The 18,173-nt window shown below is 40.6% G+C and overlaps 1 protein-coding gene across 2 annotated transcripts in view; it reads right to left on the reverse strand.

The window, feature by feature from the left end:
- The window catches only part of arfgef3 (ARFGEF family member 3), a 54,215-nt gene extending 36,471 nt beyond the window's left edge, over positions 1-17,744 (reverse strand). Inside the window, exons 1-12 of one of the 2 annotated variants that reach the window (XM_029521566.1) lie at positions 17,297-17,744; positions 14,216-14,267; positions 9,068-9,149; positions 8,834-8,974; positions 8,421-8,489; positions 5,140-5,256; positions 4,655-4,700; positions 2,863-2,947; positions 2,577-2,681; positions 1,017-1,095; positions 526-762; positions 227-339 (exon numbers count right to left, since the gene is read on the reverse strand). In XM_029521566.1, the coding sequence (XP_029377426.1) occupies positions 227-339; positions 526-762; positions 1,017-1,095; positions 2,577-2,681; positions 2,863-2,947; positions 4,655-4,700; positions 5,140-5,256; positions 8,421-8,489; positions 8,834-8,974; positions 9,068-9,149; positions 14,216-14,267; positions 17,297-17,381 (1,211 nt within the window). In that variant the 5' untranslated portion in view covers positions 17,382-17,744. Of the gene's footprint in view, positions 1-226; positions 340-525; positions 774-970; positions 1,096-2,576; positions 2,682-2,862; positions 2,948-4,654; positions 4,701-5,139; positions 5,257-8,420; positions 8,490-8,833; positions 8,975-9,067; positions 9,150-14,215; positions 14,268-17,296 lie in introns of both variants that reach the window. The other variant, XM_029521565.1, reaches the window with a different exon arrangement.
- Between the last annotated feature and the right edge of the window lie 429 nt (positions 17,745-18,173).

The following is an 18,173-nucleotide window of genomic DNA, read 5'->3' on the forward strand; positions in this document are numbered from 1 at the left end:
CTGTGTCTTCTTTGTTTATAAATTAGGTCTACGTTCTATATAAAAACAGTGAAAGACTTCCCCTAGGTTCTATATTGACCTCACTTGGTTTTGGTTCAACTGACTCTTGACAATTAACCACATTGAAGGCCTTTCAATTACCACTTGAACAGATGTGGATACGTGCACTAAACGGTTATTGCCTGCAAAATGGCTAGCAAAGAATAAAGAGAGAGGAGGTGCGAACAGTTTTAGCAGGTCCAGATGGGACTTCCTCTTCGAGAATGAGCGCTTCCTGGTTTCAGATTCTGCCACACATGGACCAGCCAAGTCATAGAGCCTCTGGGGACTTCCCAGAATCTAACGCACAGACAAAAAGCACAACGCATCAAGTAAGAAGTAATATAACATAGTTGTGTTAGTATTGACTAAACATTGACTGTGATGATGCTTTACATAAATCAAACCAATGCCTGTTGGAAGTAGAAATTGTATAAAAGAGTTCAAATGAAATTGGAAGAAATTGAGACACATCTGTCCTCTCACCTCCTTCATGATGCGGATAGCCTCGGTGCGGTGCTGAGGAGGCGGGTACAGCAGGATCCTGTGGTACAGTGACTGCAGCACCGGTTTCATTGACTCCACACAGTTAACCAAACGCACCAACTCCGCCGCAATGTAACATACCGTCCGCACTACCGGTGCAATCCTGGCAGGGGCACTGGAGGAGCAGCCAGACCCCCTACCCTGATCAGACACCCCTCCACCGCCAGTGTCCCCTTCCTGATTTAGTCCTGGTGGAGAAAAAGAAGTCAGTACTATTGACTATTGACTTTCCCTCGGTCAGACCCAGAGAGAGGTCAATACACCTAAGCTAAACGCATTGAAATTCACTTGTCATTATCTAATTTAATCATCTTTATGAGTTTGAACATTTCCATTATTTTAAAAAGTGTTGAAATTTTTTTTTACATATACTAAGTCCAGTTACCTAGATTTAGTCTATCTATGATCCGCTCCCGGTCTAGTGCCCCAACGTAGCCGTGATGGGAAGCGATGGTTTTGTCGTTGACCGGATTCCCCATGATCACCACAAGTGACGGGCACAGCTGCTTCCTGACAGGAGGGATGTTGTTGAGTTTTTTTTTTTTTTTTTTTTTTTTTATTATTATGAACGTAACGGAAAGCAGTAAAACACAAGAAATGGTAAAGATGAGTTCAGGTATTTCATCAATCAAATCAGTTATCAATACCTGCACATTGAGCTCCCTGAATACGTCAAGTAAATCATTGTCAAGAGTTAAATCAGGTAACTGACCACGATTCATCCACTTTTTGTGACAGAATCTCTTAACTAGAAATTACTATGAGTAACTGAACAGGAAATAATTAATTGTCTGCCTGAAGGGAGGAACGTGTACTGCTGCCACATCAGAATTTCTGCTCTCAACTACTTCATATATTTTTCATACTTTTGTCTGTGTGGTTTTAGTTTTGCATCCAACGTCTGGAGAATAAAACAAGTAAATTCATCTATATATTAGATTTGGAATTTGAGAAGAGCAGGCCAATATACCAGCATTCAGCAGCACTGCAGCTTCTTGTGACTTTAAGCAACACCCTTAAACTGTCATTACAGGACACTGAGTGTCCACCATTTTTTTAAATTATTATTATAATTATAATTATTTGTTTTTTGCAGTGGCACTTGCTCTCAGTTCATAGAGGGGCACAAAAAGCTTTAAATGCAGAGATTCCCTGAAGAATCACTGCAAACATGAAATTCAAAAGAACATGAACACTCCTACATACAGCTTCTAGGAATGTCTTCGACAGCTATTGCAGCCAAAGACATTCCTACAACCAGGCTACAGAACAGTTTCCTGTCACAAGCTGTCAACTTAACTCATTACTGTACTAGACCTCACTGCTTCTACGCACGCAACACGTCTTTTAATACATGTGTGCCGTTGCACTTTTTTTTATATATATTTTGTCATACTTTTTGATATTATTTAGTCATAAATTAATTTACTTCTACTTCTCCTTCCTACTGCAGAGGAATGCCTCCTGGTTTGTTTTTTCTGCTGTATGGGAAAAATTACAATAAAGTTAGTTTGATTTGAGCTTTCAGAACTGTAGAGTCAGAAAATACCAATTTTCATACTTCTGAGGATCACATTATTACTCGTTTGCATTATATTTGACATCAAGAGCTGTGCCATATGGTCACAATACCCATTCTAACTGCTGGAAAGTCCAAACTATAGAAACTATAGCAGAGGAAAACACCAATCTGTATATATGAAGTGATTAATCAGAGAATTCTCAACCATATACCCTTCGCCACATCTATTTAACTGCACTGACAAATAATTTATCCAAATAAATAATAAATGATAAATAAGATAAATAAAATAAAAAAAAAAAACCACGAGTAACAGATTAGATATAGATTTACCCAGCTTACTGATGCACATACCAGAAAACCAGGTTTTCATTAGAATCTTTGAATCCATTTTTGGTTGTATTTGTTCAATCATTTTAATGATTTATAAAAACAAATGTTTTATAAGCATAAGTAAAACACACTTTACCATACAAGGTCAGTAAAACCTCTGGACAGGTGCATCGTGGGAGGACAGCTGCTGAGCATGGACAGGATACACTCCAGGTAGAGCAGCTGAAGGAGCTGGTTATCACTGGAAATGTACGAAGCAAAAAAAAAAGACTGCACGTAAATGTCTGATCAAATAAGCAGGTCAAAGAAACAATGCGCTGTTCAGCCTGTTTTTATTCAGCACCGTTTTCAAATTTTTTGTGTGGTAACTGAAGAGACAAAGGATCCTAGCCTGATTACCGACGGGCCAGCAGCAGTGTTACCTGTCTACGGACTCCAGCTTCTCACAGAAAACTGTTAGAACCATCACCACATCTTCACATAGTGTCTGGCTGGTTGGAGAGATATCTGCGTGCACACACACACACACACACATACTTAAATACATAACAAGGGTAATTAACGGCACCTACTTTATTCAGTATGTACGTGTGATAAAAAGGTCCCACCACTATATTTCTCTCTCACTTGTATAATAAATAAAATACACCAAGGGCAGGTCATGGATTCAGTTCCCAGGCGTGGGGCCTTTCTGTGTGGAGTTTGCATGTTCTCCCATGCCTGCTCAGGTTTCCTCCCACCATCCAAAGACATGCGTGTTTGGGTTAATTGATGACTCTAAATTGACTGTAGGTGTGAGTGTGAGTGTGAGTGGTTGTTCGTCTCTATCTCTATGGACAGTCAACCTGTGCAAGGTGTACCCTGCCTTCACCAAATATGAGCTAGGATTGGCTTCAGCACCGCACCCTGCCGCGACTCGAAAACGGTAGCAGTAGAAGATGAATGCATAAATAAGTCAATAGTTTCTATGAACCTGTCCGGCCTCTGGTACAAATCTTATGTGTGTTTCTTTCTAGGATCATTATGAAGCCCTGTGATTATTATATTTTCATAACAGCTTTAAGCACTTTCCAAACCTTCTATCTCCACACCTCTGCGAAAATGTTGAATTGGAGAATTTCTATACTGACCAGGAGACATGAGGAGGATTGTATACATGCCAGAATCGGGACAAGGACCCACACATGTTGGGCCTTAAGTTTCATTATTGTGCATAGATTGGTTGCAACTTGGTTCCAACATTAACAACTTTTACTGCAAACAATGAATAGTTGCCACGAAGCCGCTCTGCCTTATAATGCGGTGCCTCTTATAGTCCGCAAAATACAGTAGTTCTCTGCAGGTAGCCATTTTGGAACTACCAAGCTTCTTGCTAGGTTTAGGTCCTCTCCAGTCTGACCTGTTTCATTGTCCTATGTTGTACAGAGGCTAAACGTAAATGTTCAGACCTCCTCAGCCTTGCCTCTGGAATAATGCCTGTTAAATCAGGGGGCCAAACTTACACCGAGAACAGTGCAAATGTCATTGTTGGCTTCAGACCAATGTAGTTTTACCATCCAGCACCTATGTTGCTTCAACAGCATGCACTGAGAACCCACTGGTGTGTTGGTCTTGAAATGTGTTCAGGAGAATTGTTGATGAATTAATATTTTGAGAAATTGGAAGGCAAATGCACAGTGTATCATTATTTCACAGTTAAAGGACACATTTTCAAGGGAGTGATATCCTCCTTCTTAGACAGGCAAACAAGCAGGGTTAGCCATAATGTTGCCCATTCATCACCTAGACTAAATTTATCCCAGGACAGTTTTATAATGAACCAAAAATGTATTTGCATTTCTCAAAATATAGCATAGAAAATGTCTAATGTTATAATTAGGTCTGCTGGACCTTGGCAGAGCTGTGATTCACTCAGCCTTTTTTTCAGCCCATAAGGGTGCAGATGCAGTAGCTCTGTAAGTCACTATTTGTGATCAGCTCACTACAAAAATTGTATGAGAGACTGTTCTATGAAAACAGCAATCCAATGCCCAAGGGCAAGGGTGGGGTACACCCTGGAGAGGTTGTCAGGCCACCACAGGGCCAACATACAGAGACAGACAACATTAGATATTGAGTTTTGGTTGACACTGTCAATAACATTTAATTAATAAAAAAGTTAATGACGGCTTCTAACATTCTTCCCTGAGCTGCTGACAGGAGCTGGTGACGTACCTCTTCTCTGGAGGGGCTGTGTCGTCACCTCGTCCCCATCTGGACCCTGAGGAGGAACACACAGCAGGATGTATGAAAGCAGACACATATTAAGAGTTGGATATTTAGAGAACTTTACAATATGTGTGTATATTAACTGTAGTGTGGTTAAGATTTACCAAAAATCAAAGACATGTTCATTTTTAATGGATGAAGTGTCAGAAAATCAAGAGCTCAAAACCAAAAGATAATGGCTTCATGAAGGTATTTAACAAAGAAAAGCAGCAAATTATGATATTTAATGTGCAGGAAAAGGTCACGTTTTTGTAAATTTCTTTTTTAATTAACTGGTTGAAAGGTTTCACATTGTTTGTGGTATGAATGCACCAGTTTGCCCAGTTTTCCCAACTAACTGTATTATTCTTTGTAGCTGCTTTATGCTGGGCATTTAGGTCAGTTGAGTTTGTGTGTGTGTGTGTCTGTGTATGTACTGCATTGTGTGCAACCTCTTGTCTGTGTCGCAGCTGCAGTGTCAGGTCTCCCAGTATCTGGCTAAGCGTGGCTCTGACTGCTGTGTTAATGCTGCGCAAGTGACAGCTGGACATGTAGGTCTCGATACACACCTGAAAGGACACACACGCACATACCAACAAAGATAATGCACATTACACAAATACATCTGTCATTTTGTTATCTTTCTTATATCTGAATCATGAAGAGGAAAATTGAAGATGCACAGTCTGGAGAGGGAGCACAGAAACTGAACTGCAAAGATTTATTGGAGGTTTCCATGGCATCACCCGTTGCTGTGGTGACCAGACGAGGTAGAGGGATGGATCAGGAGGGTGTAATGTCAAGCGAGGGAACATCTTCCAGAAAGGGTTAGAAGATTACAAAGTAGGCACACACGTACACTTGTACGTGCAGCCTCACGAGGACACATAATAAGGTCCTAAACTTTCAATTCTATCCCAAACCCTGACACCTTTAACTGGCATATCCAAAATGTCCTCCTTCAGCCAGGAAAATACTTTTGGTCCTCACTATGTGCAATTTAACAGAACACATACGCACACCTTTCAGGAAATACTAGTTTTTACTATAGTAAAGGAGATGCAACAGACACTCATACGGTCATAAGGTCAAGGTTTATAATAGCCTGAACTCATGACAGTGTTGTGGATTGGAGTACTTCATACTGAAAAGGCAAGTTAATTTGATTTTGTCTGAAACATTCATTTACAAAATGTTCAACAGCCAAATATTACATATTTGTGTTTGTGCTTTTATCATCATCTAGAGGTCTGAAAATTAAACTCAGCTAGTATTGTATTATACTGTACCTAAGAAGGATTATAACAGTTTTGTGTATACTGAATGTTGTAAACTTTGTTTTAACTTCATTCATTCCCCTTTCTCAGTTGCTAGTAGTGTAGTTGCCTTTGTGATACTGATCCTGAATATAAAATCCTGGAGCTGTAACAATGGTGGCCTGTAGGTGGCAGGCAGCAGCTACTCTTGCTTTTCTTTCCTCTCAGTTGGATGTTCCCTGTTTGTTGAGATCTGGCAGGATTCCTGTCATTGAAAACATTTTCTCACTTCACCTCAATTTCAACATTAGGACATTTCATGAGCGTTTTCCATTGGATACAGTGGGCAGAGGTTGCTGCTCTAGTTTTTTTGATCAGACATGGGATTACTTTCAGAAAGTCGGTTTAGCACCTGTTGAGCAACAACTCTTAGACTAACATAAGATGGATATAGCATGTAGACAAACACTCCTTACTGAGCCTTAGGATATGGCTATTAATGAGCAATTAATGATCTTTGCCCCTCTAGTGTCTATAGTGTTTTAATAAAAGTGATAAGACAGTGTTATGGTAAAGTTGAAGCCTGCAGCTCCCACTGGCTGAAACTGAATAAAGCCCTCAGCGCTGCCAACCCCTGCATTAAGAACCTATGCTGACCTGCACTGTTTGCATGGGGTTTTACTGATAACGGAGCAGAGCTGCCAACATCTCCTGCCTTCCTGAGTTATGAAACAACACAAACAGGGAGACACATTCACACACACACCAGATGGCCTAGCCTGGTGGCACAGAGCACATTAACACAGCATGTTGACCAGGTTTTTATGAGGTGTTAATGGACATCAAAGAGCACCTGGGTACTGGAGCCACCACTGCTGCTGCTGCTGCTGAGGGAGGTTATTTTACATGAAAAAGATGTACAGATGATTTAGAAAATACGTTTTGGCATTCAGGTTTATCTTTGTTGATAACCTGATCTATATGTGAAGTGCTTTGCTGTGACAAGTCCAAGAAGTTCAGGTGGTTTTAAGGCTGAGTTATGAGTAAAAGACTGTGAGCATTTCTCTGTGGAATTAGACCTTTGATACTTTCAATAACGTGCGATATGAACATCCCAATTTATTCAAACCTACATCCACAACATATCAATTTCAGTTGTTTACCTTTCTGCTCAGTAAAAGTATCTCCTGGAGCCACAGTTATTGTGCATCTTCATTTATTTCTGTCAAATGTCAAATATTGATCTTTTGAGTGTCAGACACTCCGCATGGAGTCTTAAAATATAGTTGTGAAAAGTAGGGACATTGCTCAATTGCATAGAGAGTTGATGTCATGTGGTCTGGTTTCAGGCAGAAAAAGCATCAACTTGTCCAGGAAACAGCAGATTCAGCTGTTCTGCTCCCTCCATTAGAGAAAGCCCAAGTTACAAGGCTTCCAGCAGCTACAGGCCCAGAGGGCTTTTTCCTCAACAATTCAAGTAGTCCTTTCAGAGCTTCTCCAAAAATCCACTGAAAACCCACTGGGAAAGAAAACTGAAAGAAATAAACTGACTGTCGGTACCACCTGGAACCATTTCAATATTTTATCAAAAACTATCTGACACCTTTATTGGGGTTAAACACATAGATCTGTGCATCAGTGATTTTGTTACCACATTGGAGATGATGGAATATGCAGCTAATGTACTGCATGGCCTCCTGGAGAGAGAGATTAATGGCTGCGCTCTGCTCTTAATGTGATGGTGGTAACGTTATACATTGTTCAGCTCTGACATACGGTCTCGCTTATTTAGAGTAAACACAAGAAACATAACATTTGCACAAGATTTATTATAAGTGTAAGATTTTACCTGTTACTTTCTGAATGATGTGCTGTACATTATGAGATAGTGCTGATATTTCAAACAAAAAAATGTGTTTATTAAAAATAATTATTACCTCAAATTTTAAAGGAAGCACTGAACAAATCTCATATGACAGATTAGTTTTATCTGGCTTCATCTTAGAAGTTCTGCAAAATCAGCCTGTGTGTGTTTGTGTACAGACCTCATTGCCAAGTGGCATGATGCAATAGTCTAAAGTGTGACCATCATTACCAGAAAAAAGCTAACTGACAGACAGGTGGATGCAAGCAGATGAAGGAGACCTTAGTCAGAACCCATCTAGTCTTTTCAATACAACTTGAAAGTATTGGTTTAGTTAATTGTACTTTACTCAAGTGCATCTGGTCCACCTAAACAGTCAAATCTCAGAGCATGTACAAGAATTAACTAAAACAGTAGCATCCATGTAAATCAGCAGAAACATATGTGATTCAAAACTTCGCAGAATCACAAAAGCATTTTCTCACACCCCAACAGCAGCTGGGCAACAAAATTTAATTTATCCACAAAACAACGCTGTGGCCTGTTGCTACATGTAAAATATTAAATACCAGAGGCTGATGTGTATAAAACAGACTCTGGCTGAGCGTCCTACCTCAGCAATTCGCAGGATGGAGTCTCCATTAATGTCAAATGTTGGTGAGTAGGTGATGCACAGCAGGACCTGTACAGAGCAGAAAGGAAAATTGTTTGTCTGACAAATGAGTCTCTATACTTTAAGCACGATGAAAAAGTTAAATCTAAATAAAGACAGAAAGAGACACAAGATCTGAGGAGAAGAGGATACTCGGGAAAAAGCTGCAAGGCAGAGATTATTTTTTGTCATGCAGGTGTATTTCAAGTCCTTGACATATTTACATAACCTGCTTAGAGTGCAATGAAATACTATAAAAATAAACACTTTAAACTGTCCACTATCCGCTCTCCAACATCTTCCACTGGGTCTTGAACTGAGGAGGTGGGATCAGCTTCTGGGGAAAATCGAGGTGGTCCATCTCTGGTCCTTACCTTCATGACTTCTACTTGCAGGTCCTCATGCAGGGATGGTGTGATTCTGATAGCCTCCAACATCTGGCTGAGCAGTTGCTTCTCCAGGACTTCCATCTCCATCCCAACCCCACCCAAGAACCTGTCCTCACACAGGAGCTTCTGAATGCCAGAAAAATATTACACAATTAAGCATGATTTTTTTTATACTTCCCATGAAATCTATGCAGAAAGGGTATGTTTTCACTCTGATACCTGCATTCCAGTGAGTGCTGTTTGTCCCAGTTTGGTGTTCTTAGACTCAAGAGCCATCTGTAGAGGCAACAAGCAGCGCTCTCTGGAAGCACACAACACAAACTGGTTATAACAACTGTCCTTTAAATGCAACTCAGAGCTATTTATTATACCTGTAAGGCTGTTTGGCAATTGTATTCGTTTAACATGAATGTGTTAGAGCCAAATGCAAACGCACTGTGAAACCAGAAGAAACAGTATTTAGAGAAGAAGGTTCCGCTGCAGAGTGGGTAGACAGAAGATTGTGTGGTACAATCTGTCAGTGACACACTCCCCAATGCATACCATGCTTTATGGTCCATTCATCTCTAAACATCATGCTGTACTGAAGAAGACAGCATGAAATTATAGAATGAGACCATCATTCCTAAATCAAGGGAAACACAGGACAACTTTCACATGGTCTTCAATACAATCTCACTTCTTTTTACAACCAGGGGAGTTGTCATTAGATAGAATGCAGGCTAAAGACACTTCAGCATATTCCTGTCCACTTTTATTTTAAATCTAATAGAAAAAATCTTATTGGTTGAGTTCAGATTTCAGGGGTCATGCTCTGCTTTTTAAATTAATCATTAATTAGATGTGTGATGCAAAATATTACAATTCCATTTATCTGGAAAGAAACTACACAAACCACTAAACAGCTAAGATTTAAAATATTAAATAAAACACACACACATGCACACACAGCAATGATGTTTTCATCCTGTTGCCTGTTTGATACAGAAAACATAATAAACACTAAATCAAGTCTACCTCTGCAGGGCAAACAGCAGCCTGGAGGAAATATTTGACTTATAAAATAGGATGCTTTTCTTGTGTCAATATTTAATGGGGAGTGAGATTTTGGAGGGCTGAAGGGAAAAGCGACCAGCTGAATATGCTAGGGTCTCTCCATGAACTCCTGCTCTTATTGACCCTGCATATGGTTTAAGTGCAGAATATCCTAACACATCTGAGGGAGAAACCATTTACTTGAACTTCTCTCCTCTAACGTCACATTTCATTGATCACCAAGCCAAACAAAGCTTCTTTAATCAGGGTCTGACTTCCTGAAGGATCTACTGGAACTGTTACCCACTGAGAGGAAAAAGTATTTTTATCACCCATATACAAATATAATATACTGGCGTCATTCAAAAAAAATGAGAAGGCAATTTTTATTGAGAAAAACTCATTTCTAGTAAAAGCTAAGTAAATGCTCTGCTCTTTTTTGTAATGGCAAAAATACACTGTGCATTAAAATTTAGGTTGAGTTGAAAAGTAATTCAAGAGCCTTCAACCTTTATTCTCTATGATAAACATCACAAAGTGTCTGCACTGGTTGTAAAAATAAGTCAGTTTTCACTGAAGTCTATGTGAAACCTTCAGTAAATGTTTTCCTAATGAGTATATGATCTCAGTTACTGTAATATGATGTTCATTTTTCAAATGATGATTCCATTTAGAGTAAAATAGCCCACAAAGCAGGGGATGGATTAGAATGTTTGGCCACCCACTGATTTACACACTGCACCAAAAACAGCAACCTGCCTGAGTCACATCCCTCACTCCTCACAAGAACAACCCCAGGTTTCTCTTCAGCACTGTAGCCAGGCTGACAGAGAGCCATAGCTCAGTTGAACCAGTGATCAACTATTTTACAACTATTTTATCATTACTCATTACTTTTCTCATTACTATCTGGATGTCCAAACAAATCTCTGAAAGGCCTTCAGTTAATTCAGAACGCTGCTGCATGAATATTAACAGGAACTAGGAAAAGAGATCACATCTCTCCTGTTAGCTGCTCTTCATTGGCTGCCAGTAAAATATAGAGCAGAATTCAAAATCCTTCTTTTAACATATAAAGCGCTTAATGGCCAAGCTCCATCATATCTCAGAGAGCTCATAGTTCCTTACTGTCCTAGCAGGCCACTCCGCTCTCTAGATGGAGGTTTACTTGTGGTTCCTAGAGTCTCCAAGAGTAAATCTGGAGGCAGATCATTTAGTCATCAGGCTCTTCTATGGAAAGAACTTCCAGCATCGGTCCGGGGAGTCTCTGTCTCTCCCAGTTCCTCTCCTCTCTCTCTCTGTCCTCATCCTGCAGGTGGTGACTCATCGCCATCCCATGTTCCTGCAACACCTGCTGGTCCCATATTTCATGAATTCTGTATTACAGCTCAACTCCATGAACTTCATGCAGCAACATGTTCCTGCCTACACCCCCCCCCCTCCAATGCCTATCTCACTCTCTCTCTCTCTCTCTCCCCCACTCTCAACCCAGCCGGTCGAGGCAGATGGCCGCCCCCCCTGAGCCTGGTTCTGCTCGAGGTTTCTGCCTCTTAAAGGAAGTTATTCCTTGCCACTGTCACCATGTGCTTGCTCATCGGGGGATCTGTTGGATCTCTTTAAATAAACTTATAAAGAGTTTGGTCTAGACCTGCTCTATATGTAAAGTGCCTTGATGTAACTTTGTTATGATTTGGCGCTATACAAATAAATCCGATTTGATTTGATTTGATTTTGATTTTGATTTTGATTTGTTTGATTTGACTCCTCCTCAGCTCCCCCTTCTCCTCCAAATACAATTTATTCTTGTTTCAAAAGAAGATGGCAAAAAAATCCTAAAAAAATTTTTTTTGAGATGCTTGTACAATCTGTACTGGCCACATTGCCCTCTTGTCTCGAGGCTCACAATGAAGATGAGGAGAAAGTACAACAAAATAAATGTTCACTGCAGTGTGGACTGTACAAAGTACAAAAACAACATCTATTTTACAGCCAAAAACTAATAAATAAAGGAATCTTCAAATTAAATTGGCTACCTTTCTTCATCTGGTTGATTTCCAGTATAGATTCTAGTACAGCTGAGACTTTCTTTAAGCTTTCCTTGTCTTGCTTTTTCCTCTTGACTGCTCAGTATCTCTCTCCTATTATTTGCAGTTGGATGAGTCACCACTGAGCTGCGTTGCTGATAACAGGCTACTGGGCTTCATCTCCATGCTCTGAGCTGTCACAACTGCACTGTTTCAAACGGGTTGGGAAGAAGACGGCTGGCACGGTACCCAGCAGACTACAGCAGTTTCACTGAGCTCTGACTTCATTCATGAGGATGTAAAGAGAAACTAAAAAACAGCACAAACATCTACCCCTGATCAAATGTGCATAAAGTTAATCAGGGATTTTAAGATCAACAGGAACATCTTTAAAAATGTAAATAACACATTTATTCACTCCTCAGAAATAATTGCAAACCCAGCAAACCAAGTGGTTTTAAAATGATAACAAAGACTTAAATAAGTCTGAAGAAGGAATCAAAAAACATTCATTTCCAATGTAATTGTGCTTTTTTCTGATCCAAATGTCATAATTCTTTCTGTCTAGGACAACCCAAATAAACTGTCCTTCAGAGACAGCCATCATTTTATCTCCCTTCTGTCAGTCTGTGTAGCTTGGAGACCATTTTGTAGTAAGTGATCCAAGAACCATCGCACAGCATTACAAAGACATTATCATCAATATTTCATATAATAATCTCTAATAAACAAAAGAGGTTATTGGATTAATTATTTAAGAGGCATTGAGTTGCACCAGCATCCAGAATTTATGGCACCTCCATAATCACAGTCCAACAGCAGCAGTTCTCCATCATTTTACATGTAAACATTTTTACATGTGGAAAAACTCAAAGAAACTTTAGCTCTATCAGAGGTGCAACAATTGTGCAGTTACAAAGAAAAACTGGGATAGGCTACCTAACTTGGTTACCTGTTGATTATGTCATATCCTCGATTCTCAGAAGCTCAAAACTGACATATAAGTCAGACTTTTTACATATTTTTCCCCCCTTGCTGGTTTTTCTGTTTTACAGATGAAGGACTTTAGTCATCAGACATCTGGAACTGAAGTTATCGGAGAAAGAAGCTAAGTAAATATTAGACAGATAGCTCCAGCTGGTCAGACATGGCCTGTGTACCAGATAGCACAGGGATTTTTTTTTTTTAATGAAATAATTGTATTCAGTGTTTCCACCAGTTTTAATATGTTCTCTGTTTACTTTCTGGAGTTTCCATTCCTGAAAGTGAAGTTGAGTTTTTCCCCTCTTTATAAACAAACCCACAGAGATTTTTTATTTTTTATTTAAAAAAAAAAAAAAAAAAGAAAGAGACTTAAGAGACATTTTGACAAACATTCATTTACCTCTCTGAAGTTGTTTTTGCAGTTCAGTGACTTTTTTCCCCTACCAGAATGATTTCAGGGCTTCTGTATGGGAAGCATTAACACATCCATGGAGTTTAAGGTTTATATGTACTCCATTGGTGTATTTCTGGGCTTGCCTGTGTGCCTGTCATTTATCCCAGCTAAGTTTGAAATATGGTACATGATCAACAGCTCATTTAAAAAATATAGTTATCAATGATCCATAAGTGCCTTTTTTTAACAATGTTGAAAATAATTTGAATGTTTCAATGTGAAGTTCTCCTCTGCTCTTCAACAGTTCTACACCTCAGTTTTAGTTCCCTGCTTAACATCCATATTTGCATTATCAACCCAGAAATAATTTAAATTCATTCAAATCATTCACACATTCACGAAAGTTATCTAGTAAATGCAAAGCCTAGGCCAAGCTGCCTTGCGAACAGTCTGACTTTGTTTCCACAGATCTACAACTGAGCTGATGAAATTCCTGCTGTCTTCATCCTTCTATGTTTGGAGTGTTAACACTAGTTTGATTACGACTTCCAAGAATTATAATCCATCAGTCCCACATCTGCGGTTTAGTCTCTGTTTACTACGTTGGTTTCTTTTGTAGCAATTACTCACTCACTCATCTACTATTAATTATCCGTTTCCAGGTCACAGGGGTTGCTGGAGCCAATCCCTGCTCACACTGGGTGAGGGCGGGGTCACCCTGGACAGGTCACCAGTCAATCACAGGGCCAACACACAGAGACAGAGACAAACAATCACTCACATTCAGACCTACGGACAATTTAGAGTCACTAAATAACCTAAACATGACGTCTTTGGACTGTGGGAGGAATGCAGTGATTACAATCAAGTTAAATTTTGTACCGTTGAAGCTTTGAGCTAAAATGAATTAGGATGAAATTTTCAACTCACCGAAGCAGAGAAGGGGAAATCTTGGCTGATCCATTCTGAGACTCAAGGGTTTCTGTAGTTGAATGGAAGAGAGTAAGAGAAAATTACGGTACTAGAAACCCACAGATAAGCTGTATTTACATTAGTAAACCTTAAAAAATTGATTCCATTTGTTAAGCTCAGAACGACCTGTGGAGAATTTAATATTTACTTTGCCCATGAAAAGTGTTCATTTATTTTCTCAACATGTCCTATGGACTGACTAAAAGCCCTGTAACAGGTGCTGTTGTATGTGAATCCAACTCCTGAGACTTACTCCAAAAGCTGTTAAAGGTCCACACAGTCTGGAGGTAGACCCCCATGTGGTCTTTTATATCAAATCAGGTCTGGGTCAATATTAATAAAGTAAAAGTATCAAAGGTCTCAGTCCACAGACAAAATACTCAGTTTATTGACAAACTAAGGCTTAAAACCAGCTGTTAGGACTTCTGGGACTTTGTGATGTCACCACAAAGCACTGTTCAAAGCCATGCGCAAAGCTCTGCCCACCTGAACCTACCATACAACATTTCAGGCTTTTGTTTCTCTGTCTGTTTGCCTGGAATCTGCTATATTTTCATTGGATCCCTCAGAGAACAGTCAGCCTTTAAGAAGACTGGCTGAGATTATCTCCTCTAATTGTCCGACTTACCTATTATTGGAACTCCACAGAGAAGCCTGAGAGAGCCGATGTAAAACTACAATGAGATGGTTTTTGGGCCTTAAAAGTCTAAATTTGTCTTCTATAGATATCATAACTTAAGATGTATAAAATATGGATCCTTCAATAAACACAACAGTAACGTGCACTGTTCCTTTATCGCCATTAACATACATTGTGCTTTCTGGCTCAATCCTTCATGCACTGTCCTGCTGCCCCAAATACTCACTGGAGCACCAAACGTGGCTTAATGTCCCTGTCAAAATAGTCCTCTACAAATAGTTTGAGTAATGTTTGACAAAATCTACAATTTTGGCAAACAACTGAAACTTAAAGCTGAAACACATGACTTGTTTTTTTTATATTTATGTTTTCAAATTATGAAAACTTCAACACAAACAGTCGGTCGAGGCAGATGGCCGCCCCCCCTGAGCCTGGTTCTGCTCGAGGTTTCTGCCTCTTAAAGGACGTTTTTCCTGCCACTGTTGCCAAGTGCTTGCTCATCGGGGGATCTGTTGGGTCTCTTTAAATAAATTTATAAAGAGTTTGGTCTAGACCTGCTCTATATGTAAAGTGCCTTGATGTAACTTTGTTATGATTTGGCGCTATACAAATAAATCTGATTTGATTTGATTTGATTTGATTTGAAACAGTCAAATATTTTCAAGAAGACTCATATTAAGCATGAAAGTGAGACTAAACAGCGTACCCCGATCTGGAAAGTAACTTATGTGAAAACTGAGAAATTTCACCTCAGCTTCATTTCTGCAAGTGAACAGTTACAAACTACAGCAATAATCTTAGCAGAAAGTGGAAAGACCTGCTGACATCCGCTAAACAAAGCGTAACTCTCTTGTTACTCTGCACATGCTGTCACCAAGAACATGTGTCTCAAGCTTCAGTATGTATTAGCCTTGCCCTTTGCATTCTACATTTCCATTCATGTGCATTTGTGCGTGTGTGTGTGTGCAAGTGTGTGAGGTGATGTTCACTTGGGATGCTTGGCATCCTTCAAATTCAGAAGCAACTATGAGTTTCACATTGATTGATCTTATGGGCACATCTCCTGATGTTTCAAGGTAGGCAGTAAATAATTTAATTGGTTCATGATGCCCATTCACTACACTGTAGTCAACTACTCAGTCAACGTCAGTCAGAACACACACATCACTGAAATACAGAATGTGAATATTATGGACATGAATTTTTATTTTCTTTACTTTTTGGGGTGATTTGAGTTCAATGGTCCAGTCTGGTGATGCCTAATAATTATTCTGGAACATGCCTTTTGAGTGTGCTTGCATGTCTGTGTGTGCGTATTAATACAGCTTGTGCACGATGACAACCAACCACCAGGGAAAGGTCAGGCTGACCCATCATGACCATCAATCTCACCTTTGACGTCAGTGGAAACTGCTTTTACCATTCAATGCTCTTTGGGTTCGTTACGAAGTGATGCCGTTTCAGAGCCTGTGCTGCCTTGCTGAGGGCCGGACTTTGTTAAAAATCACTGAGCTGTGCAGCAAGACAGTAATGAGATTTGGGGGAAAAAAACCCTCTTTTTCCTTTTGGTTTCTACGTACCCACTGAGACTCATTTGAGCTCTCTTAATTTGAACAGGCAGAATATGACAGGACTAATGAGTCAGCAAGATGATCAGTCTTGTGCTGCTTTAATGCTATTCAGCCACTATGAAAGACAGAAACATATAAATATAGTACGAGAAATATCCCTGCATGTCTGATTGTCTACATAGTGACCTGTGTTGTGTATGATACCACATCACACTGAAGTGTCGTCAGCTTCCTTGCTGATGAAACAGCTAATTCTTGCCTCTGTGCTAAAAGGCATCTACTTGTCAATGCAAGGCACATTTAAACAAATGCTCTCCTCAGAGTTGCCATGAAATGAGTGTCTGTCTTTAAGTGATGTTCGCTCATCCACACTGTAGCTTGGTGAGCTGAGATCCTCCCTCCCAATAACCTGAACAGGTTAAAAGCAGTCAATGATGAAAAGCCTGCAGAAACGATACATTCCAAGTACCTAGAAGATTTTTTTAGCTGCTCACATTAGAGACTGTAGTTTACATGCCCCGCCCCACCCCCTGAAAAAGCAGGTGTGTGCCAGATTTGGATGATGGTCCAACGCTCCCATATGGGCGCTGACACCCCCACCACCCCCCATTCTGAATCAATTTTGAATAATTCTCAGCAGATGACGTTGATTTCTTCTCGCGGTGTCTTTCAGCATTGCCGGGCCTGAGGGATTAGGAGCTGCTGTGTGCTTCCAAGAGCTAGCAGGTGAATACAGTCGCATATGCCCCCCTCTCATCTCTGCCCCCCTCCCCTGTACAACCGTGTGTGTGTGTCTGTGTGTGTGGAGAGAGGCTGCTGCGCACTCACCGCAGGCGTACCCGCAGGCGTCACGGATGCCTTTGTGTTTGTGGCCGGACGCGTCTTTCTGCAGCTTTCGCAGGATTTCCTCCATGCCGGCTCCGGAGAATAAACGGGCCGTCTGATGTGAGCAGGTCTACGGGGAGCGGACGCGCACGGCGCAGGGTGGGTGAGTGCGCGTACACGTGAGTGCGACTGTTAGATTTTTAAGGGTGCAGCGACACTGACAGCATCTCTAAACCCTCCCCAACCCTTTACCTCCCCCCCGGATGAAGGCGATGATGTCAGACCAGCCGCCAACCCTCAGAAGGAGGAAGGACGAAGCGTCAGGAGAACAGCTGACAGCTGACAGGTGACCATCACACACCGCAGCAGCAATGGACGTCCCCCACCCCCTCCGTCCTGGTTTGTTCCTCTTTGGAAATTCCGTTCCAGCCGATATTAGTCCCCGACGGTATCCAGATCCATTTCCTTCTATCCCGCACAGGAAAACACGGCAGCGCCCCGCCAGGAGGGCGCTCAGTTTATAGGCGGATTTCGCTCCAACTTGGCAACACAGTATTTACAGCGCGTCCCCTTGAGAGAGCCTCAAAGTCAGGCATAGGAGTATGGATTCACTGGAACGGAGTTTCCGCTCAACTCGGGTCCTTCACAATACAGGCCTTTCCACTCCCCACGTATTTTATGAAATACAATTCATACAATGTCATCACAATGTACACGAGCGCCCCCATGAGGCTCTTAACCCTCAGTCTTCACCCAATCCTACTGCTGGCATGCTAACATGCTAAAACTCATGTTAGTCCTTGTCATGATATTAGCATGTTAAATATTTTTGACAATATGTGTCTACAGCTGCGTTCAAGGACGGATTGCCACAGGAAGT

This window comes from Echeneis naucrates, chromosome 15, assembly GCF_900963305.1.
Source record: "Echeneis naucrates chromosome 15, fEcheNa1.1, whole genome shotgun sequence".
Lineage (NCBI taxonomy): Eukaryota > Metazoa > Chordata > Actinopteri > Carangiformes > Echeneidae > Echeneis > Echeneis naucrates.